This window comes from Numida meleagris, chromosome 2 (genome assembly GCF_002078875.1).
Source record: "Numida meleagris isolate 19003 breed g44 Domestic line chromosome 2, NumMel1.0, whole genome shotgun sequence".
In the NCBI taxonomy this organism is placed as follows: domain Eukaryota; kingdom Metazoa; phylum Chordata; class Aves; order Galliformes; family Numididae; genus Numida; species Numida meleagris.
In genome coordinates, this window is record NC_034410.1 from 53,829,523 (window position 1) to 53,857,039 (window position 27,517).

Genomic DNA, 27,517 nt, shown 5'->3' on the forward strand with positions numbered 1-27,517 from the left:
TATGTAGGGTTCTAAAAGTATTATCGTATTGTAGGCTCTGAAAGCATTATCGTATTATTGAATATTGTTTATTCTATAAACTATATTAACACACTTCTTAGTAATATGTTATATTAATTTATACAGTGGCTACTTTTATTTATAGGTGCACTGTTGATTTTTATTATTATTATTTTCTTTTATTCTGCATACTGGTTCCTGTTTTTCTTTTGAGTTTAATTTGTTTGCATTTCAAAGAAGCAACGTTATCTGAAAAAGAATAGGAAATAGTTTCAGTTGGAAGGGACCTACAAAAATGATCATACTTCTGCAGGGCTGACCCAAAATTAAAGGCTATAATTAAGAGCATTGTCCAAATGCCTTTTTGACGTGGACAACCACTTATCTAGAAAGACTGTTCCGGCACCTAATTACTGTCTTTGCAAAGAATTTTTCCTAATGTCAGCTGTGAACCTGCCCTCACACAAATTTAGCCATTCCAAAGTATCTTGTTACTAGATACCAGGGAGAAAAGTCAAGCACCTCTCTCTCTCTGCTTCCCCCTCCACAAGAAGTTGTAGAGGGCAATGAGGTCACCCCTGAACCTCCTTCTCTCCAAGCTTAAGAAGCTCAATATCCTCAACCTCCCATCACAGGACATGCCTTCCAGACATTTTACCAGTTCTATTGCCCTCCTCTGGATGCAGACAAGAATCTTAATATCCTTTTTTATATTGTAGAGCCCAGAACTACACTCAGTGTTCAAGGTGAGATTGCATCAATGCTAAACGTAGTGGGATAATCACCTATTTTGATGGGTGACTGTGCTGTGTTTAATGCACTCATCTCCCAGTCTGTACCTGTGTCTGGCATTACGTTGTCCCAAGCACAGAGTCTGATGTTTGTTCTTAAATTTCACGGTATTGCTTGAGTCTTTCTTGATTCCTTTGCAAAGCCTTTTCTTCCTCAATCTTGAGTCAGGAGCACCTTTAGTATCATCAGCTACTTTACTAAGGATGTGTTCAACTCCTGCATCCACAGGTGATCACACAATGGGATTGCCTGCTTCTGTGTTTTATAAAGGTAGTTCTTAAAAAGTGACAGTCTCTTATGGGACTACTAAGTCTTCAAAAGCAAATTCTGAGGGGACTCAGCTAAGTTTGAAGTCTGCTCTCTTAAAAGCTAGGGTAACAATGCTGCTATTTTTCTCATTTCACCAAAAAAAAAAATACTTGAGAAAAGGAAAGAAGAGTGTCCTATAACACTTCTTCTGAGAGCACTATTATGTTGTGTATCTTGGTTATTGCTGTATGCTTGAGAATTAATAATTGTTATTTCTTAAACAGGTTTGTATTGCTGTGATAGAGCAGAAGACTATGCATGTCAGACCGCTTGTAAAAGAATTCTAATGTCAATGAAAACAGAGCTTGAAATTGTTGATGGACTTATAGAAGGCTGTAAAACGATGCCTCTTCCTCAGGATCCACTTTGGCAATGTTTTCTTGAGAGTTCAAGATCTGTTCACCCAGGAGTCACTGTGCACCCTCCACCTTCAACAGGCCTCGATGGAGCAAAACTTCATTGCTGTTCTAAGGCAAACTCTTCCACATGTAGGTCAGTATCTCTCTACCTTCCTTTCCAACTGTGAAATGGCTTCAGAAGTTGTTTTATGTCAGGCCTTAGCCCAAATCTGACTGTGTATATTAAATAATGAGTTCTGTGAATTCTTGGAAACAAAATAGGTTTAGATAGTCTCATGAGTATTATGTTCACTTAACAACAAAAACAAAAACTGTTCCATTGGAAAAATCAAACTTTTCATTTTTAGCACTGGCAGAATTTAGCAGACACACTGAAGTTAATGAAAGCTACACTTTACTTGTGGTAATACTAGTATTGAAGTAAGCTGAAGAGATTTTATCAAGATGCTGATGAGAACCAAGGGGACAGTGAACAGCATTCTTGAAAATTATTGATATTGGGGCCTTTTGGATGGTTATCCATCCACTTTAAAAATATAATTACTGCATTTTAAATTCATCAGTTTGACAATGTGAAAGTGATTTTTGATCTGTTGCTTTCTTTTATATTGAAGTTTTCATTAACAAAACAGAAGACCTGCTGCTTTATGGTCAGTTCTGTAGCAGAGCCCTAGAACTATGTTCTTATGTAGAACACTCTAGCATAGGGCAATTGATACAATAATTTTAGTTGCTTTCTTTAATAATCATTTATTTATGTTTTCAATATGCAATAGACTTAATAGTATAATGAAGTTCCGTACCTTCATTTGGTGGGGACAGTCATAGTTTATGGGATATTGCTGTGAACAAAGGGGGCCTGAGTATTGTTAACACTAGAAAAATCTCAAATAGTACACTTGTTTCAAATATGGCAAAGGAAGAAATGCATTTTGCTTGCTAGTCTTTTCTGTAGCATGAATAGGTGTGATCTGAAGTTGAAGGATGGGATTAGAAATTGTTCACTGTTGTGTTAACTTGATTTATTATATATCATAAGTTCAGGTTTCCTGCAAACTCCAAGTATTACATTTATATTGGATGTTACAGTTTTATATTCTGAAGTCTTTCAGTCCTAGTGGTATAAAGATTTGCTAACATTCTTAAGGAAAACTGAAGAACTTTGAAACCATTGGTAAGTGGTTATTTGCTTAGAGCACATTTGGATACTCCTGCAGAATTTATTGGCACAAACACAAATTTCTAGTGAGTGTAGGCTGTTGTGATTGGCAAACAGACTACAGGCTCTGCTATAGCTGAACAACTGCTATTCTTTTCATTTGATTTTTTTTTTTCCCTCCAAGGGATCTCTGTACTAAGCTTTATAGCACAAGCTGGGGCAATTCACAGAGTTGGCAAGAATTTGATCGCTTTTGTGAGTATAATGCAGTTGAAGTTTCCATGTTGACCTGTTTAGCAGATGTACGAGAACCTTGTCAGCTGGGCTGTAGAAATCTTTCTTACTGCACTAATTTTAATAACAGGTAGGAGAGAGACACTGGATATTCTAAAAAATAATTTCTGTGTTTTGATTAACAAAAATATTTTTCAGGATTGTTTTGATTATAATTAGCTTTCAGATATTTTAAAATTAGTTATTGTTTAGAATATTAGAATAAAACCTAACTCATGAGCTTTCAAAATGTCATCATATATTAGCAGTATATTCCTCTGTCTTACTATGTAGGCAAGTAAACCATAATTACTGCAATATTATGTATTATAAATAAGTTAAAGAATGCTTAAGTTTATATGTTACTTAATAACATTTTCCTATGGGTGTTAATATGTCGTCCTTTTTTTCAAAATTCCTTTTCTTTTAGAGATATTTCTGGGGTTTTATTCTCTATTGGACAAATGTATAATTTTAAGTGCTGCCTGAAGTAGTCATTGCAAGGTTACTAGTTAAATAGTGTTTGAGTTTCAAAAATACATTTAACATTTTATCATTTAGCTGGTAGGGATTTCTGGCTTTTCTTTGAAATATATCACCATGCCACTCTATAGTCATATAGTCATGCCACTATATACTAAATGGCAAAATTGAAATGTGATAAATGCAGCCTGGGCAAAAATAAATTACAGATCAACTTGCATTAGTGATTTGCCACGAAACATTCCAACAGATTTTCAGTACATTTAAATATTTGCTCAATAAGTCAGTTTTCTTCAGGTAAGAAAAACGTTCATGATGCATGATCTGAGAGAGAGGTGGAGACGGTATTTCAGCCTTGAGCCTTAAAGAGGTTATTTTCCTTAAAGATAGAAATTAAACTGATTTTGGTCATGCTTAATTGTGGAAAGGATTCATGCATTTTATGCCAAAAAAAGGCAAGTCATCTCAAAGTTGTAGAATTCATATGGTGAAAAGTATGGTGTTTTCTTTCTCTTGTATACCTGCCATTTTTTAACTTTTTCTTTTAAGACCAACAGAACTTTTCAGAAGCTGCAATGCACAATCAGACCAAGGAGCCATGAATGACATGAAGCTTTGGGAAAAAGGGAGTATTAAGATGCCATTTATAAATATTCCTGTTCTTGATATCAATAAATGCCAACCAGAAATGTGGAAGGCAATTGCCTGCTCACTGCAGATTAAACCTTGCCACAGCAAATCTAGAGGAAGTATTATCTGCAAGTAAGTACCACAGAAAAAAAACAAACAAAAACCAGCAGTTGAGAGGTTCTGCTAAGGATTTTAATGAGAACTGAAAAATTACTGTAGAACTGTGTATGACTTATGTTAGGAAAACATGGCAAGGCAAACACAGAAGGAACGTGAGCTTGTATAGTTCTTCCATCCCTGTGAAGTTTTTGTTTGCAGTGTTCCATCACTCAAATTGAAGATGCTTGCCTCCACATGAGATGGATAATTAAGCTTCCACTGAAATTGATTGATTGGGGTTTTTTTATGTGTTGTTTTTTTTTTAACTCTATTGTCTATAAAACTGTATTTTTTTCTTTTTCATTTGTGGATCTATTTTCAACTGAGAGATGGCTCTGGAAAACATGCTTTAAAGAAAAAGCAAAATTTGAAATACATGACTGAGTAGAAAAGAGACCAGTTAATACATAACAGTAGTGAGATGCGATTTCAACCCATAAGTTGAACCCAAGGAAACACTAGATCTTTAAAGATACATGCAAATGAAGTCATAGAAAACAAACAAAACTCACCAAGCCCAAAGCGTGCATGTGTGTATGTGTGTGTATATATATATATATATATATATGTGAATTTTGTCCATTCCTCTGTTGCGAGGCAGGTGTGAATTAGAGGAAGAGAAGAATATTAATACAAGACCTTTTCTTTAAGTGGCGTTCATGAAGTTATGTTTGCTTATTTATTTGAAGATCAGATTGTGTGGAAATACTGAAGAAATGTGGAGATCATAATAAATTCCCCGAAGGCCACTCAGCTGAAAGTATTTGTGAGCTCTTATCTCCAACAGATGACTTGGAGAACTGCATCCCTTTGGATACATACCTGAGTAAGTACTTCACATATGTAGACAACAAATTAGAAAATCGAGATGCTTTGAATGCTTATCACTAGTTTTAATCATTTGTTATTTCTTTCAAATAAAATAGTATTGAATATGGAACATTATTTATTTAGCATATTAGAGAAAATTGAATTGTTAAAATTGCCAGAGGTTTCATTACATTTATTCCTTCTTGTATTAGATATATGTGGCAAGGGCTGTTGTAATGGAGTTATCTCTAGATCTATCTGTGTCTCTGATAGGAGCACAGCAGGCCCACTGCCTGAAAAAGGGAAAAAGATGGGGGCAGGGGGAGAGCAGGGAAGGGAAAGAGAAAGGGAAGAGGGGAAGAGGGAAAGGAATAAAAAGAAGAAAAACAAAACAGTGACAATGATCTGCGGAGGAAAGTTAATTTACTAATTATAATAGCGGAAATACAAGTTAATTGGGATTGAAGCTAATAAACCAATTAAATGAGAGAGAGTGTCCAAAACCAGAGGCCTTACTCTTAATGCTGAAGGCAAGACTGCTAGGGAGCACACGCTGCAGTGACAAGCAGTAAAAGAAAGGGGCAATCTCATGACTCGCAAGCAGTTTCGTCTTTCCCTCTAAACAGAAAATGGAAATGGAACAGTGATTTCTTCTGGGAGATGTAGTTCTCTTCTGAGAACCATGTACCTGGAAATACTGACAGTCCATGGAACTGGAGCATTAACTCTTTAACTCCCAGTGTGCAGCATGAAATTACAATGTGGAATACCAATAACAAAAAATCATAAAACCATGACAGGCTGCATGGGAAGAGGTCAGGGAATGCCCTCTGCCAATCACAGCTGGCTCAGCAGCAGGCCAAAGCTGAGCTAGTTGGTAAAGCTGTGACATCCCTATGACAGAGCAGATGCACCCTGCAGCATATGGAGGGCTCACACCAAAGCAGTAAGGTATACACTGAAAAAAGTTGTAGCCCATGGAGAGCCCACACTAGAACAGAGGAAAGTTGTGAGGAGGAACAAGTGGCAGAGAGAAACCCTACTGACCATAACCACCAGAACCACTTCTAATCCCTACTGTACCACTTCCTATAGAGAAGTGTGAAATGAAGCTGGCGGAGGTGATTGCCAAGCTCTTTTCCATCATCTACCTACCTGTGCTCCTGGTCAACAGGAGAGGTCCCAGATAATTAGAGACTTGCCTGTGTGAATCCTGTCTACATGAAGGGTCATAAGGAGGATCCAGAGAACTACAGGTCTGTCAGACTGACCTCTGTGCCAAGAAAGGTTATGGAACTGATCATCTTGAGTGAGATCATATGGCACGTGCAGGACAGCTGGGGGATCAGGCCCAGACAGCATAGGTTCATGAAAAGCAGGTCCTGCTGGACCAGTGTGTTCCCCTATGATGAGGTGACCTGGCTAGTGGATGGGGGAAAGGCTGTGGATGTGGTCTACCTAGACTTCAGCAAAGCATTTGATACTGTCTCCCACAGTATTCTTGTGGAGAAACTGGCAGGCTGTGGCTTGGACAGGTACACCCTTTGCTGGGTAAAGACCTGGCTGGATGGCTGGGCCCAGAGAGTGGTGATGGAGTTAAATCCAGCTGGCAACCAGACATGAGTAGTACTCTCCAGGGGTTGATACTGGGGCCTGTCCTGCTTGATGTCTTTATTGGTGACCTGGATGAGGACATTGAGTGCACCCTTAGTAAGTTTGCAGATGACACCAAGTTGGCAGGAAGTATCGATCTGCCTGCAGGTAGCAAGGCCCTACAGAGGGATCTGGGCAGACTGGATTGCTGGGCTGAGACCAATGGGATGAAGTTCAACAAAACCAAGTGCCGGGTCCTGCACTTTGGCCACAACAACCCCTGGCAACACTACAGGCTTGGGGCAGAGTGGCTGGAAGACTGTGTGGAAGAAATGGACCTGAGGTTATTGGTCAGTGCTCAGCTAAGCGTGAGCCAGCAGTGTGCCCAGGTGGCTAAAAGGCCGATGGCATCCTGGCTTGTATCAGAAATAGTGTTGCTTGCAGGAGAAGGGAAGTGAGGCTGCACGCTGAGTACTGTGTTCAGTTTTGGGCTCCTCATTACAAGAAAGACATCAAGGCCCTGGAGCATCTCCAGAGAAGGACAATGAAGCTGATGAAGGGTCTGGAACACTGATTAGGAGTCTGATTAGGAGCAGCTGAGGGAGCTGGGATTGTTTAGTCTGGAGGTGGCTCAGGGGTGACCTTATCACTCTGTACAACTACCTGAAAGGAGGTTGTGGTGAGGTGGGGATCAGCCTCTTCTCCTGTGTAACTACAGAGAGGACTAACTTAAGTTGCGCCAGGGGAGGTTCAGGTCAGATTTTTGGAAAAATTTATTCTCTGAAAGAGTGATCAAGTGCTAGAATGGACTGCCCAGGGAAGTGATTGAGTCACCATTCATGGAGATGTTCAAGAAACGTTTAGATTTTGTACTAAGGGACATGGTTTACAGTTGGACTGGATGATCTTGAAGGTCTTTTCCAACCTTGGTAATTCTATGATTCTATGAATGAAGTTGAGTCCAGGAAAGAGAGAAGGAATGATGTTGCTTTAATGTTTATACTTTTGTTCCCGTTTCTTGAACCAGTAATTAAATAACTGATTTAACTGGCAATAAATATAATTTGTTTTCTTCATGTTGAGTCAGTTTTGCCTACAATGCTAATTGCTAAGCAACCCCTCTGTCTTTACCTCAACCCTTGAGCATTTCGGTACCTTTTACACCTATTTTCTCCCTATGGTTCTGTTTTGAGTAAAGGGGCTGGATGGCAGTTTGATTGCTAGCCAAGGGCAAATTACCAATCATGCTTCCCTTTTTGGGAATTCGTACATTCAATGCAAGTTCAGTAATCTGCATTATCTGATAATCTGACATGTTGAATTTCAGTGGTTTTTACCTACTTGAAAATACGCTAGTTGATCTTCCTTTAAGAAAACTGAATTCTTCAAGAAGTCATCTTGAAGAAAAGAGTACTGACCAATAATACAGACACCAGTATAATTTATTTATGGGGCAAAAGATAGATCATGCTTGGGAGGACTGATCACAAGTAAATATCACTTAAACAATAGCATGATTTAGAACACAAATTCTTGATGTACAGAATTATGCTTTTTTTTCTAATACATAAACAGTGTATTATTGTAATGCCCTGTGTATTAATTTAATGCTCTTTAACTGTGCAATTAAAATAACCAAAATATGTACATTAGCTGCAAGAGCAATAGAACATAAGCTCAGCAGGCTTCTTACTCCTGAATGTGGAACACAATTGTATTTCATTAAATGCATCTTTTTACATTCTTTTCCAAATCTGCTCTTCACTGTTACTGATTTGTATTATCTTTGTAGGACTCTGACTTTTTTAGTGCTATAAGATCTATTAATATTAGACCTTCCAGATTAAATTTTGATATCCCAGGGGCTTTGTAAAATTTTGTTAAAGCTACAACTGAAAGTGTCCCTCAACTTATAAATTGATTCCAGAGAGAGAGTGTATTAAAGCTTTGGGTGGTTCTTTCCATTTAGTTGCTTTGTTTGCATTCTGTCTTCCCTTTCTTGTACTAGAAGAATTGGAGAGTGTTACTAGTGAATTTGATTCTGAAAACAGAATCAAACTTTATCAATGATAAAATACCAGACTTGGTAAAACATAATATCTACTTCAAACCTATCATTTCTTAATTATCGATCATAAGAATTTTCTTGATTGAACTAGCAGTCATTGTTAGTTTGTCTTTTTGTCATTTAGAGAAAAACCTTGGAGAAACAAGATAAGGAATTGTATTTTGCTTGTGAAAAATCGCTTGAGTCAGTACTTCCATGATTGAGTACTAAACTTGACAAACCACTTGACAAACAAACTACATTTTGGTTTGTCAAGTTTAGTACTCAATCATGGAAGTACTGACCCAAGCGATTCTTGTAAAACAGGAGGGGAAACGATTGTTTACGAGAGTGGATAGTGATAGGACAAGGGGGAATGGTTTAAAACTGAGACGGGGAGGTTTAGGTTAGATACTAGGAGGAATTTTTTCACACAGAGGGTGGTGATGCACTGGAACAGGTTGCCCAGGGGGGTTTTGGATGCCCTGTCCCTGGAGGTGTTCAAGGCCAGGCTGAATGTGGCTTCTGGGCAGCCTGGTCTAGTGGTTGGCAGCTTTGCATTCAGCAGGGGGGTTGAAACTTGATGATCTTTGAGGTCCTTTTCAACCCAGGCCATTCTATGATTCTATGATTCACATTGTCAAGTCAAGGTTTTAGAAGTATAATTAAAAGTTATATAAAAAAAGATTTAACAGTTCAAAAGTAAGGTTTTACAGAGTATAACAAATGCCATGTTTTCCTGTAGACAAATTAATCTCATTTAAATCATTATAGATGCTATGTACTTTGTTTTCAGGTCCAAGTTCTTTAGGAAACATTGTAGAAGATGTTACACATCCATGTAATCCAAATCCATGTGCAGCTAATCAGTTGTGTGAAGTAAACAGAAGAGGATGTCAGTCTGGAGAATTATGTCTTCCGTATTTGTGTGTGCCAGGTAAGGGTTTTGAACTTCTGTTTACCTGAATTTTGGTGATAAAAATTTTACTGAAAAATTTATGAAAGCTTTAAAATGAATTGCTGATATCCCAAAAGAACTATTACCACAATTACCTTTTCAAAACCTGTAGCATACTCCATACTCTTACTCTCCATACTTCTTACATTTGTATTTTTATTCTTAACTAATATGTAACATTTAATTAAAAGATATTGTTTCTTTTGCTTCAAAAGAAATGTATATCCGTACATGATCTCTAGACATCCTGCCTGCTATTTAAAATTACAAGCATACTGTACTGAAAAATACAGTTCACTGCAGCTCCAAGCACAATAGCATGTGTTACCCTTTATTTCCATGTATTGTTAGCCATATCCACATAATTTTCCTCATTGGTCAAATAAGTGAACATTGTCTCTTGCCTTGAAATTAATGAAAATTTGGATGTCAGTCTTGGAATGACATTCTGAGAGCTCTGAGAATCTGATCAAATGCAGGAGGATCAAGGATGTGCACTTGCACTGGCACAGCAATTCTGATATTGTATTAAAGTTCAAGATGGTATCCTATGTGAAGTTGTCCCAAATCCATCATTGGCCAGAACAACTTCTCGAATTCTCTCCAGCAGGAAAAAGGCAAGTAGTTCAGGTCTGAGTGAATACCCATACTTTTGCATAAGAGCTTCATTGTTACTACAGTCTTGTACTTCACTGGATTCAGAGTTCCAGGGCTTGAGAAGCAAGTGGCATGGGCATAATTTATTTGCCTGTCCTTCTTTCTCTCTACTATTTAAGCATACAGCAGTGATGTAGCATCTTTGCACTTCAGTGACTGACAGCACTGTGAGCTTATTGAGTTGGGAAAACTCAAAGTATCAGAACTCCAAGGCAAATTAACTCTGTGTCTCTACAAAATCTGTAGGCTTGTAGTTTGGAGGAAAGTGACACTGTGTTTGGGAAACAACAAAGACACAAGTAATGAATATTGTACTGCTGTTTTGTCCTTCCACATAAGGCCAATGGTAATTGTTGTTGTAATGAAATGAGTGAAGGGTAAAGAAAAGCCACTTTAGCTTTTGTTCTTTTTTTAATCAAACCAAACAGTAGTGTTTTTGGTAGTGGCATTCAAATTCAAATCTAATATATATTTAGTTAAATTTGTCTTTGTATATAGGCTGCAAACTGGGAGAAGCCTCAGATTTTATTGTCCGTCAAGGTACGCTTATTCAGGTTCCATCCTCAGCCGGTGATGTTGGTTGTTACAAGATTTGTACCTGTGGACATACCGGATTGCTAGAAAACTGTGTAGAAATGCATTGTGTTGACCTCCAAAAATCATGCATTGTTGGAGGACAAAAAAAAAGTAAGTATTAGAATGGTAATTCTATCTTTACAGAGCACCCTTTCCTTAAGTAATGAAATTTGAGTTGCGTAATGAAGAGGAACAGAATGCAAAGTTTGTCAGAAAATACAGTGGTTAATACCTGCATCCTTATATGTAACACTTGTTTAATAGTTTTGTATGCTAGAGAGTTGCTTTATTTAAGTCAATACTGAATAATGTCTGACTAAACTAGTGAAAGTTCTTTGTAAAGCTTGTTCTTAGTATGCTGTTTTTCAGCCTAAGGTCACTGACTAAGTAAGTGTCACGTGCCCTGTATTTTATAGTACTTCATAATACCTCGCTTCTTTTCTGATAGCAGAACTTGCTCATGAGAACTTTGTCAAGGAAACGTTCTGAGGGGGGTCAGTAGGCAGCAGGGGTGAAGCAACAGCAGTAAAAAAAATCTCTGCTTTAAACAAGCTGTGGTTCTGAGTTTTAAGCAGAGTATACATCACTCTGCAGGTACAAAACTAGTGATACTTTGTGTAAATCAGCTGTAAAATATTCAGGGATTTGGAATGTTCATGTGCTGAAAGTAGTCATTAAATCTTCGGTTTGTTGGACCTTACTTTTTTTTTCCTGTATGTTTGCACTTGATCACTCATGTTACCATAGCAACTGAATACCTTGCTTTCCTCGATGTATTTCTTATAGAGCTCTGAGACAATAAAGTATTTTAACCTTTACAGTCTGACATCATATCATCGCAGAATCATACAATGGCTTAGGTTTGAAGGGATCTTACAGATCATATAGTTCCAACCCCCTTGCTGTGGGCAGAGTTGCCAAATCCTAGATCAGGCTGCCCATAGCCACACTATATATAGATATATATATACATTACAGCACTATACTTTCTAGCTTGGGAACTCTGGTGTATCAATGAACTGCTGTCACATACAACATCAGCCTGATCCAAAACTGACTAATTTCAGAAGCTTCTGAGGATGGACTCCTACACACATACCCTGTATCAAACACTGGAACATGGTGTACACAACAGCAAAGTAGAAAGCAACACTATCATAGAATTACAGAATGGTTTGAGTTGGAAGGGACCTTAAAAATCATCTAGTTCCTACTCCCCTGCCGTGGGCAGAGTTGCCATCCACTAGATGAGGCTGCCCAGGAATCCATCCAACCTGGCTTTGAACTCCTCCAGGGATGGGACATCCACAGCTTCTCTGGGCAGCCTGTACCAGCACCTCACCATCCTCTGAGTAAAAAAATTCCATCTAACATCTGTATCTCCCCTCTTTTCATTTGAAGACATTTCCCCTTGTCCTGTCACTATCTGTCCATGTAAAAAGTCAGTCTCCCTGCTGTTTATAAGCTCCCTTCAAGTACTGGAAGGCTGCAGTGAGGTCTCCCTGGAGTCTTCTCTTCTCCAGGCTGAACAAGCCCATCTCCCTCAACCTTTCTTCACAGGAGAGGTGCTCCAGCCCTCTGACCTATCGCCTTTGTGGTATTCCTTTGGACCTGGCTCAACATCTCCACGTCTTTCTAGTGCTGGGGTCCCAGGCCTGGACACAGCACTTCATCATAAGGGCAGAGCAAAGGGGAGCAATCACATCCCTTGCCCTGCAGGCCACCTTCTTTACTGTGTAGCTCAGGATACAGTAGGCCTTCCAGGCTGCAAGCGCACACTGCTGGCTCATCCAGCTTTTCATCCACTAGGATCCCCAAATCCTTCTCCTCAGGGCTGCTCTTGATGAGTTCTCCCAGTCTGTACACATATCTGGAATTGCTGTGACCAAAGTGCTGAACTTCTTTAGGTTCACACTGGCCGGCTTTTCAAGTCTGTCCATTTCCCTCTGCATGGCATTCCTTCCTTCTATTGTATCAACTGCACCACTCAGCTTGGTGTTAGCAAACTTGCAGAGTACATAGATCCATTAACCACAATCCTGTGGTTGCAGCCATCTAACCAATTCTTCATCCAGTCAATCTGTCGAATAGTCCAGCCTGTTACCTACTGAGTTCACTCTTTGATAATGGAAGCTAACATTCTAGGGAAGCTTTCAAGTGGATCGAAAGTCAGCTACTTTTTTAATTCTATAGAATCACACAAGAAAATCTTCTGTTTAGTATGAGCTCCAAATCTTGGAAACTTTTTTGGAAACTGCTGCAAAAAATCCTTCTTTCTTGGCTAGTTCTGTGTTTTAAACAGCTTTTTGTGCTACAGGTGCATTCTTCTTCCATCCTCTCTTGTTCAGCTGTCATTTGCCTTGGAGTATCTCTTCCAAATTGCTCAAGTCCTGAGGATTTTACTTGTGCCAGATTAATATTTTTCAAGAACTGCAATCCTTAAACTGAACCCTCTGAAAAGGGATTAGAGAGAATTGCCTTATTTTCATAGGGCATAGTTACTTTTATGCTTTTTACCTCTTGACAAAAAGTGCACACTAAGGATAGAAGTACACGCACAAGATAGAAATTGCAGTTGTAAAAGAAACTGAAATTAAGGTAACAATAAGTAAAAATATAGCTGTGCTTATTCTTTTCTGGTGTATTTGTATTAATCAGATGCATTTACTTAATTATTTTTATTATTAAGGCCATGGAACATCTTTTAATATAGACTGCAATGTCTGTTCATGTTTTGCTGGAAACTTGATATGTTCCACACGTCAGTGTTTAACTGAGCATAGTTCAGAAGATGAACGTCGGAAGTTTACAGGTAATAAACAACAGAAACCGTAAGTTCAATATTCTTAGAGTAAGGATTAGCTTCTAAATTCATTCTACAGAATTCATGAAAATAATTTAGTATAAAGATATCCTTTTAACTGTTTATTTTCTAATGTCCAACCTGCACTTTACTATTATTATTATTATTTTTTTAATCAGTGCAGGAAAATTAAACCTCAGGTAGTCTGTGTAAATAGGCAGAGACAGGGTAATGCCACTGGGAATGACAGACAAGGAGTTAGTGGAAATAATAGAGAAACTTTAGTAGAATCAGGAAGTAGGTAGGACACAGACTTCCTTTCCTACAGCATGTAACTGTGTATGTGCTACATTATTGCTTAATTAATTGCTAACAGGTATGAGGTTGAAGATAACCGTACGTCTTCACATTTGCTGGATGATTAGGATGGCTTAGTGACCTCTTGTGTAAATAAGCGTGAACCATATTCTTGTTTCATGTGTTGCTTTTGCAGGTTTGCCATGTAACTGTGTAGATCAGTTTGTACCAGTATGTGCCCAAAATGGGCGCACATATCCAAGTGCATGTATAGCTCGATGTGTTGGTCTCCAAGACAATCAGTTTGAATTTGGATCATGTATTTCCAAGGATCCTTGTAACCCTAACCCTTGTAGTAAAAATCAAAGGTAAAAGCAAAATATTCTTATGCTTTGACATCTTCTACTTAAAAAGCAAATAGACCTTTTTCTTTGGTGAATGTATATTGTGTAGTAATGGTTTACTTTGGAATAGTTCAGTAAACGTAGTCTCTTTTACTTATTAATTTATTCATTTATCATATCAATGGACTGTAATAACTGCCAATTCTTGGTTCTCTGTATGTAGTGCTATATCATTTATATTTATTACACAGATCTCAGTTTTAGAAATAAAACAGTACTCATGTATAGTTTAAAAAAATGGGAGAAAAAAATTTACTGGACATTTTACTACTCTGACTCATAATTTTTTCTAATACTTACCCAAAAAAAATTGCCTGAAGTGAACATTTGAAATAATTCCTGCTTGTTCAGTTAATTGTGCTTTTAAGTTCTGAAATTGGAAAATATGTATAACTCTGGAAGTTTTCTCTGACATAATTTCATTGTTATCTTGTGAAAGCCATGTCTGTACAATCTCTGGGGTTTTTGTCATGTAAGAGAAAACTCTATATAGAGAAACATAACAAAAACTGGCTTATGCTAGTGACAGGACGAAGTCTGAACTTTCTTCAAGAAATCAAAGTCTATTGCTTTTACTTTTGGTCTCTGTCTTCAGGCAGAGTTCTTCATTTTCTCGGTGTTTTGCAATCCTGCAGTTTCTTTGAAATTGTAAATTCTCTCTTTGGAAAGAAAACTACCGTAAGAGGCTGTGTAATACTTTTCTTTAATGACAAATGAGGAAAATATTTTTTTCCCCACATATTTAAAAGGAGAAAAGTGCTGAAAAAACAGTATCGTTTTGCAGCTATAATAGAAGTTGAGGCATTGGAACTATGAATTTTAAAGCTGCATTGTTGGTATACATTCTTTAACTTTTATATTTTTAATTTGGAAAGTATTGAGTGGCTTTCTTTTCAGATTTACAGAATAATCATTATGCTTAGAACCTCAATTTATTTCATTAAAGACTGTACACAATAGATTATTCTGTTTAAGTCTGATAACATAACTAAACATGTAAAACTTCATTTTAAAGCACTTCTGAAGTGCTTAGAATGTATTTAAAACCTTGTGTTCCACTTGTATTTTTAAAGCATTTGAATCTCAGAATTTCTGAGTCTTTCCTTTTATAAATAATGCTTAAGACAGCAACACTGAGAAAGAGGAAGAACATACTGTACATGATTATTTTAATTTGTAGAGAAAGGAGATTGTTAGAAAAGTAATTTGGACTTTCATCAGTCTGTTTTTCAAATCCTATTGGTTGTCATTTATCTAGTAGAGGGATATCTTGCAAGACATATGGCAAATGTTTCAGAGATAAGACCATGGAAGGTATGCATTTAATATAAAAGGAAATGTACTTCTGGTGTTTACTGCTTTTCACTTATATGTGAACACTTGAGAAGGATGATAGGCTAAAAAGGAAATTGTTGGTACTGATTTTTTGTTTATTTTTAGTCATCCCCAGGACTGGATGTGATACAGCATACCAAACCTAAAAAGCTAGAATCAAATTGCATACTTGCAATTGGATCCATGTAATCTTTTGTTTTCACTACTCTCTCAACATAGGCTAGACCTCTGCAATAGAATCATTTTCACTTGCAGTTTACCATTTTGGTATTTTATCTGGTTTTCCTTAAATACACCTTTACAAAGTGAGGTTTGGGAGTAAGTAAGAAGTTTTTTCAAGCCTTTTTCAAAAATCCATTGAAAAATACTTGGTAGAAGATTGATTTTTTTATAGAAACTATAGTTGTGTGCATATACATTGACTAAATGTGTTGTGGATCAGTTTCAGGTTTGTAACGAGTTTGTAACTGGTTATTCAGAATGTTTTGTCACATGCATTTCCTGTAGTTCTGCTTAACCATAGTTAGCTTTAAAGCACTGGAAAAGTTTTTATTGAAAATGTTTCTGCTGTACACTTGGAAACTTTTTTATAAACCTGTGATTATAACTTTCTTCAGGTGCATTCCAAAGAAACAAGTTTGCTTGACTAGTTTTGGAAAGTTTGAATGTAGCCAATATGAATGTGTGCCAAGGCAATTAAATTGTGACCAGACACAGGATCCTGTTTGTGACACAGACAGTGTGGAATACAGTAATGCGTGTACTTTGTACCAAAAAGGAAAAAACTTAGCATATCGAGGACCCTGTCAGGTAAGAAATTATGTTAGAAATAAATATTAAATCTTTGTTCTTTTATGTTCAATTTTACAGTATTCTGCTTTTATCATTTAGAAAACGTTTTCATTGAAAGTAATCCTTTAAAACTAATTTTAACTAGTATAAAAAGGCACAAAATGATATTCAGGGTTTTGTTAAGTGTCAAGTGTTTGAGACAGACATCTCAAAACCAACCAAAAGCTTCGATTCCACTTTCTTAGGGGAAATACTCTCATGCTTATATTAAGTCCTCTATACTGTTCGCTGCTACTGCAAACATACTTCAATGCAAGCTTTAATTAAAGCAGTTCCTTGGTTAGGAATACCAATTAACACCAAGTTGAACATTTTATAAATGAAAATTAATGCTTCATCATGTCTCCTTTGTAGTAAATCTATTTTTTTTTAGAATATTTTAGAACAATTTTACTTGCATGCTAATTTTCACTATTTATGCTGATAATGGGAGTTTGAGGCTTGGGGTCACTCCTGTCATGGCATCAAAAGGCTTTCTATAGAAAGTCTTCAGCATTTTGTTTGACTGTGTGTAGTATGTTCTTTAGATAGTCTGTATTTGATTGGTCTCCATATTAATCCCTCATAAGGATTAGAATTAGGTTAGTTCTTCAATCCCACCATTCCCTGCAGTGTTGCTAGTTAGGCTGTTTCTACTGCACTACAGAGAAGCTAGGAGCTACTCTTTTCAAAGTCACTGGCTTTACCATTTTTAGGCTGGTTATCTCTAGATTTTTCTCAAATGATGGAGATGAATCTGAAATGAGTCTGTGAAGTCATTGATTCCATTGCCTATATCCAGAAGCTTAAGTTTGTTAGCTTTTGTCTTCTTGAATATGCTGAACAAATGTATCTGCAAAGGCAAGATAGAAGGAATATTACAATTTTCTATTATTTTTATGTGTATTTGAATCAAATGATGCTGCATATGCTTTTCTGAGAGAAAATGGAGACTATAAATAAATTTATTTTTTATAAAGGTCTCGATAATATGTATTTTTCCCGGAGGTGTCTAGTAGTAGATTTCATTCCTTTCAAATAAATGTAGACATTTAGCTTTTCAAATAATGTGTTAGAAGTACTAAATTTCAAGAGCATAAAATAAAAACACATTGAGATAAATAAGTGATAGAAATAAATACATTTAATAAATTAAGTGAAATTACAGCCATTATTTAGGCATTAGCATATAACTAAAATTCTTCTTCCCCAAAACATGTGTTATTGCACATTTCTCAAATTCTAACTTAGATTCTTCTGTCACCTTCAAGAAATTATTTTTTGCATTTATTACCTGTTCATAAACTGGCAGTTACTCTTTACTCTAGATTTATTTCTTTTTTGAATATCTGAATGTATTAGTTGCAAATACCCATGCACTTTGATTTACCTAATGTTAAAAATACTCTTAAGTTTTGCTTGTAGCATCAATAAATTGATCTTTAAAGCATTTCTGTGTGTTTCAGCCATTTTGCAAATCAGGAGAACCTGTATGTGGACATAATGGGGAAACCTACAGTAGTGTGTGTGCTGCCTACTCTGACCGCGTGGCTGTCGACTATTACGGACATTGTCAGGCTGTAGGTGTTCTCTACGGTTTTCACACAGAGTGTGCCTTTGTTAAGTGTCCTCAGCTTTCTGCTACTGGCTGCAAACCAGTCATTGCACCAGGTATGTTAATTCATTGTTGACTTTTACTGCACACAGGAGAGAGTCTCCAGGCCATTTGTACTAATATACGTATACCTAGAAGTAAACTTATGCTGTAAAATACTGTATTTTATTATGTCTTTGAGACATCCAAGAGGAAGAATGGAGATCTTTAGTTAAGCCTAGAACAAGGCCGTGTTGGGACTCAGCTAAGTGATTTCAAAGTGGAAAGGCCTTTGGCTTTAGGAATTGCATTCCTTCAGTTTTTAGAAACTTGCAGCTGTGCCCGTAGTACCCGTCAGGGAGTAATGAATGAGGTCTGTGGTGTATAGGGTACAATGCCAGTAGGAATTGGATGAGTAATTTTTCAGAACTGACAGCACAGATGCAACATGGGAATGCTGAACTATCTTCAAAGTGGAGTTTCCAGAATAACAAATATTTTATTTAATTAGAAGACAGTAAGATGCCAGTTTTATTTACAATACTGTGAAGAAGGAAAGCAGTAGGAATAGTTTTGCTATTTTATTTTTTCATTCTTTTCACAAGTACTTCCTCAATGAAACAGTGATTAACTAGTCACAAGGAACGGTCCGTTTTCAAAAAGTTTCATGTGGTTTTTCTCATTCAGTACTTCAACCAAGGGCCTATGTACTTTACTGTTATGTCTAGTATTGTAACAGTCATTCTTAGAAGGTGAATTACTTAGTCAGGGGCATGAATTAAACATACAACAATGGGTAGGCAGAAAGTTGAAATATTAGCCCTTTTGTTTCCAAGACAGTGAGGGAAAGTAGTAGGGGAAGTACAACATGCTTCCATGTTAGAACAGATCTATGGGTTTTTCTCCCCTAGCTGTATAAAGATTCTAAGTTCCAACATGGTGCAACTGCATAAAGTAATGTTTGCAATGTGCAGTTATGCATCTCTCATATCATCACTATTTCAGCTTTTGAAATTTGTAACTTCTATAGTTGCATATGCATTCATACAGTATCTTGTCTTGCAGTACATGATATGCCTATACTTTTTAGCTTACAATACTGTTGTATTTAAACAAACAAATTTTTATGTTGTTGCTTTACTTTGATAGTAGTAAATATGTGACTACTTTTGCATTGTAAAGATTTTCAACATTTAAAAAAACAAGATTGTGCACTTCTATCAAATTGAGAGATTTACTTTGCTTTGGTATTTTTGATATTTTCATTCTTAATAGTCAATTTTGAGCTTTACTTATAGTGAAAAGAGTCTGTTTTTATTTCAGAGTTTTTGTTGGGTTTTTTTGTTTTTTTTATCACACAGGAGCTTGCTGTCCACTGTGCGCTGGAATGCTAAGAATATTATATGACAAAGACAAGCTGGATAATTTTGCAAGGGTAAAGTTCAGTCACTCCTTGTGTTAAAGGGTACATGGAAAAGTCAAGTTTTTTTCTACTCTTCTGAAAAGTTAAAGTATTATAAAATCAGTTATTTTTCAGTAGATCTTTTATACGTTCCATTGTTTCCTAACATTTGGATATAGAAATTGAATGACAATGCAAAACAAAACAGAATTAACATAGACAAGAACAAGTTGCAGTTTAAAAGACTTTTAATAGTAAAGGCATGCTAAGAAAACTATGCCTGTCTCATGGCACTAACACAGTTCATGTTTGCTATTTATGGCCCTTTTATTAAGATTATTCTGCTGGCTCACTATTTTATCATGTTGGTAACTTAGTTCTGACATTGTCTTTGGACTGTTTTACACTCTTCATGTCATCTAGATGGTTATCACTGATTTGTCTTGCTCTTCAGCTAAAATGTCTTAAATGTTTTTTTAATCTAACATTTCTATAAGTTAGGTGCTTTCATTCTTCATTCCAGTTCTTTGAAAACCTCTAGTTTAAAATGGATCTTATGTTGACTGTCCATCACTGAACACAATATTCTAGGTCCAGCCTCACCATGTGGTGTGTAAAAAGATTGCATTTCTCTGTTGACCCCTGCTTTCATGCTTCAGTATGTGGAACAGAGTATAACATTTAGAATCATAGAATCATAGAATTGCTCAGGTTGGAAAAGACCTCCAAGATCATCAAGTCCAACCGCAACCTAACCATACTACTCTAACTCATACAACCCACCGCTAAATCATGTCCTTGAGCTTTTAAACACGTTCAGGGATGGTGACTCAACCACCTCCCTGGGGAGCCTGTTCCAGTGCTTAACAACCCTTTCTGTAAACAAGTTCTTCCTGATATCCAAACTAAACCTCCCCTGGCACAACTTGAGGCCCCTTGTCCTGTCACCTGTCACCAGTGAGAAGAGACCAGCCCCGCTCTCGCTGCAATCACCTTTCAGGTATTCCAGAGAGCAAGAAGGTCTCCCCTCAGCCTCCTCTTCCCCAGACTCAACAGCCCCGGTTCCTTCAGTCGCTTCTCGTAGGGCATATTCTCCAAGCCCTTCACCAGCCTTGTTGCCCTTCTCTGGACCTGCTCCGGCACCTCAGTGTCCTTTCTGTACTGGGGCGCCCAAAACTGAACACAGTAGTCGAGGTGAGGCCTCACCAGTGCCGAGTACAGGGGCAGGATGACTTCCCTAGTCCTGCTCACGACACCATTCCTGATACAAGCCAGGATGCCATTGACTTTGGCCACCTGGGCACACTGCTGGCTCATATTCAGCTGACTGTGCATCAGCACACCAAGGTCCCTTTCCATCAGGCAGATTTCCAGTCCTCCCCAGGCCTGTAGGGTTGCCTGGGGTTGTTGTGACCAAAATGCAGGACCCAACACTTGGCCCTATTGAAGCTCATCCAGAGCACAATAACACTATTTGATAGAGCAAATTCTCAACTACAAAACACTATTTTTCAACATAGTCTACACCACTAGCTATGCATTTTTGCCAGTCATGCACAAGAGCCTTGCATGCCGTCCTTGTAAAAATCTGCATGGCCATCCAGAACATGGGTTGCTTTTCATGTCGCTGTCACCTCTGCTGAAACGCCCATCGCCTCACTTTGCATTTCCTGTTGATAAATGTCAGTGGGTGCCATTTTTTCGACGTGTAGAAATTCTGTTTCACACCTTTGCTTCATCTGCCCTTCCATGTCAGATGCCATTTTGTTAAACTGCCCCTCTGCTGTCCTCTGTTGAATGGCAACAAAATGTAATGGAATACTGGCAGGAAAGTTCAACCTCTGCTGCCATACAATCTGCATTGTGGGCCAAAATAATAAAATAGGAGGCATTACTTTTGAGCATCCCTCATATAAATATGTATTGGCAAAACAATCTTTACATTCAGAATAGTGACCTGTCAAACATTCAAGTAAGCAAATACTTCTCTTAGTATACAGTGAAAGTTATGGAAGTTTGACTTGAAGTTTAACTCTCCCCTTGGAAAATTCATTCAGATGTCACTCAGTAAGCCCACAGTGATCATCTCTAACTCATCACACCCACCTGGAAAATGGTGCAAAGTGTAAGTAGCCTGAGCACAAGAAGTTAAAAGCTTTCTTACTCCAGTAGGGGAGAGGCAGTAGGGAGCCGAACTAGTGAGAACCATATTGAGTTCTCTACTTGCTCAGGGAGCAAATGCCCATAGGACTTGTCTGAGAGAAATGATAATATAATTGTGCATAATATCATCCTAGAAGTGCTTTGTTTTTTTCCAGGTAACAAATAAAAAGCCTATAACTGTACTTGACATACTTGAAAAACTCCGCCTGCATGTTTCCGTGCCACAGTGTGATGTGTTTGGATACTTAAGCATAGAATCTGAAATTGTGATTCTCATTATTCCTGTGGATCAGAAACCCAAACCATTGCAGGTAGGCTATATTCTTATTTTATTTACTCAACATGGATTTACATCATTTTAGTATGTACATACTTCATTATCTTCAATACAGCAGTTTTAAAATTGTTTCCCTGTATGCTGAATACATGGGGTTTTCTCTAGTGACTTGATTGCAAATAGTAATTATTACTAATGGTAAAATGTGCCTTGAGAATCCTGCTGTCCTGGTAGAGGATTTTGAGTGTGGATAATTAAACAGGTGAGGCAAAGGGAGGGCCAAGGATGGAGTAACACAGTTTTTCTTTTAAAATGAATAAATGCAGAACCTTCAATTTTCTATGGCTAAAATAGCAGAAAATATATTTCTTAGTGAAGGACATCTTAAATTAATATTGTGTAATAAATGGATCTTTTGCATGAAATGGCACTCCTCTGTGTGTAGTGTCAGGGTTAAAAGTAGGTTAGCATACAATATTAGACTGAAGCACATCTGTGTACTGGTATCATAGTAATATATTCTGCCTATCTCGATGTTAAGTAGCAGCTCTTACCAAAGAGGATTTATTGCTACTATATTCAGAGATATGCGGGGATATCCCAAAATGCAGTTATATCCTTAAAAATGAAATATAATTAAAGTAAGCTGTCCAGCACGCTATGTCATAGCTAATTCATGCTAGCAAATAAGAACCAAAAGCTCACAGTACTAACCTCTAAGTGTTAACCAACAAATACAGGTCCGAATTCTTACAGTCTTTTCTTTGGAATGCTTTAGAGCAGAAGCAGCAAGATTCTGGCTATGTATTGCATTTTTATTATTGTGGAGCTCTTTCTTTTTAATTTGTTAACCCGTGCAAGACCAATGAGGATATCTTCTTCCTATTAAAAGGAACGAAACTGCTTGCCATTTTATAGTTGTTCCTAATAGTCTTGTTTTGCCCTGCTGACAGCATGGTATTATGAAGATGGGATTTGTGCTTTTGGGATTGGGATGCATTTGTGCTTTCACCCAGCAGGCAGCAAAGCACCACACAGCATTTGCTCACCCCCCTGCCCCAGTGGGATGGGGAAAGGGAATTGGGGAAAAAAAGTGTAACTCGTAGGTTGAGATAAAGACTATTTTCTAAGACAAAAAAAGGGAGAGAAAAAAGGAAATGGTAATAATAATAATAATGTTAATAATATATATATAAAATTATATATATATATTTACAAAACAAGAGATGCACAACACAATTGCTCACCACCTGCCAACCAATGCTCAGCCAGACACCACGTAGCAGCTGCCCCCCACAGCCAACTCCTCCCAGTTTTATAGTTCCACATGATGCCATATGGTATGGAATGTCCCTTTGGCCAGTTTAGCTCAGCTGTCCTTGTTCTGTCCCTTCCCAGCTCCTCGCGCACCCCAGCTGGCAGAACAGTACAAGAAGCTGAGAAACTGAAATATCAATGGCTCTGTACAGCACTGCTCAGCAACAGCTGAGTTTTTTTCTCCCAAAGCCAAAAAAACAGCATGATACCAGCGACTATGAAGAAAATTACCTCAGTTGAAACCAGGACAGATGCTCAGACTGTCACCTTATATATCAGTGTGCACTAGTTGAAAATTGAGGATTTAGCTTTGAAAAGGAAGGGGGAAAAGAGAAAATCTGTCTACAGTCTCTCTCATACTTTACAATACAAACAATTTAGGCAGGTGTTTTTTTTTTTTCTGTTTGTTTTATATTCATGTGTGCTTCCTGTTTCCTTTTCATTTCTACAAACTAATTTTGCATGCTCAGAATTGCTTCTGGGCTGGTCTGAAGTTATGGGTGTATAAAATGACCGTCATAAATTCTGCAAGCTGCAGTATCAAATAGGGCATTTGTTTCTCAGACAGAAACACTGTGTGCATTTTGCTGCTGGACCAAACACCTGTTATGTCCAATTCTGCTCCAACTTTTACCTCCTTCTGTAACAGAAATAGCTCAGAATTTTACCAATACTTAGGAAAAAAGGTCTTGGGCTTTGTCAATCTGATCAGCTCTCACCCAGTCTGCAGCAGATGCTGTCAGACTCCTGGTGAGGACTGCCTGAAATCAGAGTGGCCATGTGAAACCAGAGATTAGCTCATGGGTGTCCAACCTTTTGGCTTACCTGGGCCGCATTGAGTGAAGAGGAATTGTCTTGGGCTGTATATACATAAGTTGCTTTGAAATTAATACCTCCTATTTATTTCCTTGGAAACTACAACAGAGACAAAGAACACAATCACACTATTTGATAGAGCAAATTCGCAGCTACAAAACACTATTTTTCAACATAGTCACCATCATTAGCTATGCATTTTCACCAGCAATGAACAAGAGACTGCTTGCTACACTCATAAAAATCTATACCAGTGGAGGTGACCCACTGTCACCACTGCTGAAACGCACCACCCACCACCTCCCTGTGCTCAGATCCACTGTACGGTCTCCAGAAACATTCAGCATTGGTGAATATCAGTGGGCGCAACTTTGTCCACATGGAGGAATTCAGTGGCATACCTCTGCTTCACTGGCATTTCCATGTCAGACTCCATTTTGTCAGACAGCCCCTCTGCTGCTGTTTCTCAAACAGTAACAAAATGTAATGGAATACTGGTGGGAAGGTTCACCCTCTGCTGCTATACCACCAACATCCACCTCTGATGTTATGGGCCAACATAATAAAACAGGAGGCATTACTTTTGGAGCAGCCCTTGTAAAATATACAGTATTGTTAATTATGTAAGTAACAAAACATTTTATTTTTTAATATTTTTCTTAAAGCGTTAAAAAAAGAGGAACAAAACCATAAAACTAGTGGGATATTTGATGACATGAATAAGGTGTGATTGTGGAGCAAAGGATATTCTTCTCTGGTGAGACAGGGATAATGAAAGTCTGGTGAAGAGACACGATCAGATTTTTGAGTTGAGTGTCTGATTGTAACTCTGTACATTTCATTTGAAAATTTGCAGGTAATATACTTATATAAACTCAAAATGGTGTCACAAACATAAATTGATTTTTTTTTTTTTCAATCTTGAAACTTAGTCTTAAATTCCTGTATTAAAAGTTTGCTGCTCAGAGCCCCGTGTTTAGCCAGCGCATCAAAACGCACGCAGTGATTTGCTGTCACTGCAGTCAGTGCTGCGCTCTCTGCACCCCGAGTTCAGGTGGCGCAGCGTTACCAGCGCATTGACACTTTGGTGATGCTGAGCGATGGGCAGAGCCGCGGCCCTCACAGCGCGGGGCCGGGGCAGCTGCACTGCCAGCCGGGCCGGGCCAGAGGCGGCTTGGACGCACCTGGATTAGCTGCTCAGCTCACTGGTGTTATCTGTTACTGAGCTTAGAAGTTCCTCAAGGTTCAAAGCTTTGGGCTTCCACGTACTAAGTTTATGAAAATAAAAACTCACAAGAAGCAGCCTTCAAGGCTGCTAACAATCATTAATACTAAATTTATTCCTGGGACACAATAGAAGGTAAGGTGGAAAAAACAATTCTAAAATAAATTTATTATTATGTCAATGGGAGAATTAAAAGCAAATGACTATTTATCTCAGCTCTCAGGTTTTGCTATTATTTCCATTTTTTTCTTCCCTTCCCATAAAAAGAAATCAGCTTTCCCTGACTGGGGGGGAAAAAAAGCCCATTAAGTATAAAATCCTGATTTTCTGCTGTTGCAGATTTCAAGGCACTGTCTTGCTCAATGTGGAAGTCCTCGGTTACTTCTAGTTTTAATTTACTGTGAGGTTTTTGGTGTCGACATCCAAAAACATGTCATCTTTGATAATTTGTATGGAGCTTCCTCCTTCCTCTGTTGCTGCTTCCACAGTAGTTTTCCAGTAGCAAAGCCTATGATGAGAGCTCCAGTATGTTTTTCTTAGTGGCTACACAGAATCATTGATGCAAATCTTACATGCTGACTGGAATAATTTTTCTTTCTGAATTTTTCTGTCTGTAAGATGTTTGCATTGGCATTTTACATGACAAGAGAAACAATAACTTTTTTCTTCCTAGATTGAAGCCTGCAATAAAGAAGCAGAAAAGATAGAGTCGTTGATCAATTCAGACAGTCCTACATTAGCATCACATGTACCTCTGTCAGCCCTAATTGCATCTCAAGTACAAGTTTCGTTTAGCATTTCTTCTCCTTCTGTTAAAGTGGGGCCTGTTCTGCACTGCCTGTTCATAAGTTTTTTATTTACCTTGCTAAAATTTATGTATTATGTATAGCTACATAGAAAATATACATGAGTATTGAGGTATTTTACGTTATGAAGAACATAGAGAATTGTTGATCACTGAACCAGAAAACAAAAACTGCAGAAGACTTGATGTACTAATATTTTTCACTGAAGAATGAAGAGTATTTGGAATAATCTGAAACATGATTCTTTTATTCATTACTAGTAAAATGTTTGTTTCAGCACAAATAGGTCATTTTCCACTGATCTTGTAACCACAAGTGTACATTGGAAGGTTCTGACTTTATGGATCTGTATTTGTGAGAAGGTTCTTATAGGATTTTTCAGCAATGAACAAATAGTGTTTTGAGTTTACTGAAAAATGTTAACTTTATATTATTCAGATGAATATCAGTGACAACAAAATGTATGTGCCTGTTCTAAGCATCATTTTCTGAAGAAACAAATTGCTGCTACTTCATTACCTTACCAAAAATATGAGTTTATTCTCATGTAAATACACTTTCATATTATTATGAAGGAAACTAACTAGTCCTGAGCCTATTTCAATAGACATCTTCACTTGGACTTGCGAAGATTTGCGGGACATTGGGCTCAATGCTTTTGAAATGACAATCAAGCTCTGTACTAGTACCTGAAGAAATGAAGAGATGTGTTCTTTTTATCGTTTTGTACATTTCAGAATCTCGTATTAGATGCAAATTTATAAAGAATCTCAGTATCTATATTTAAGTGCCATTTAAAATATTGCAGTATTTGCATGTTATCTAATGAAAATTATACTTTAAATGTTTAAATGTTTACACAAACAGTATGTTTTATTTCTTATTGTATTCTATGCACCTGACCTTACTCTGCATGAAGTATTTTGTATCAGTATTATGATAACCAACTTTTGAAGTATTTACAGAACTTTTTTTGCCAAAATGCTGAACTTTGAAAGCACTGAAAACTTTTTGAACATGTATGTTATGTTATTGTAGCATGTCTGTAGCAATTATTTTATGCTAAATCTTTTTAAATTTAAAAGTATTAAAGCTTTTTTATCTTAATAAAAGCGTCATTTGTCCTGATGCAGGAATGTACTTTATAGAATTCTGCACTACAGTAATTTCTTCTTTCTTCTTTCTCAAATCAACACACAGAACTAACTACAATTATTACATACATTTGTGACTTACCTAGCTTAATTTTTCCAAAGAAAGTGAATTTCAAGTGTTTGGGTTTTACTTTTTTTCTTTTTTCTGCTACATTTCTGTGTAATGTACGCATGTTTAAGTATGTGTCAGACTTGATTAACTATAAAAGAAGAATACAGATATTTTTATGGGACCATTATCATAAGGTTATGGTCATCCGTAGTTTTGATTTGGTCACTCTGTGCAGC

General features: G+C 37.4%; 1 protein-coding gene across 5 annotated transcripts in view; it reads left to right on the plus strand.

Annotated features, from left to right (window-relative positions):
• The window catches only part of RECK (reversion inducing cysteine rich protein with kazal motifs), a 68,618-nt gene extending 41,415 nt beyond the window's left edge, over positions 1-27,203 (plus strand). For 3 of the 5 annotated variants that reach the window (XM_021388369.1, XM_021388370.1, XM_021388372.1), the window contains 13 exons: positions 1,326-1,593; positions 2,804-2,983; positions 3,925-4,137; positions 4,854-4,990; positions 9,411-9,551; positions 10,728-10,916; positions 13,495-13,617; positions 14,102-14,273; positions 16,262-16,454; positions 17,942-18,146; positions 19,431-19,504; positions 21,790-21,945; positions 25,943-27,203. In XM_021388369.1, the coding sequence (XP_021244044.1) occupies positions 1,326-1,593; positions 2,804-2,983; positions 3,925-4,137; positions 4,854-4,990; positions 9,411-9,551; positions 10,728-10,916; positions 13,495-13,617; positions 14,102-14,273; positions 16,262-16,454; positions 17,942-18,146; positions 19,431-19,504; positions 21,790-21,945; positions 25,943-26,158 (2,267 nt within the window). In that variant the 3' untranslated portion in view covers positions 26,159-27,203. Of the gene's footprint in view, positions 1-1,325; positions 1,594-2,803; positions 2,984-3,924; positions 4,138-4,853; positions 4,991-9,410; positions 9,552-10,727; positions 10,917-13,494; positions 13,618-14,101; positions 14,274-16,261; positions 16,455-17,941; positions 18,147-19,430; positions 19,535-21,789; positions 21,946-23,309; positions 24,243-25,942 lie in introns of those variants that run through there. The other 2 variants (XM_021388371.1, XM_021388373.1) reach the window with 2 other exon arrangements.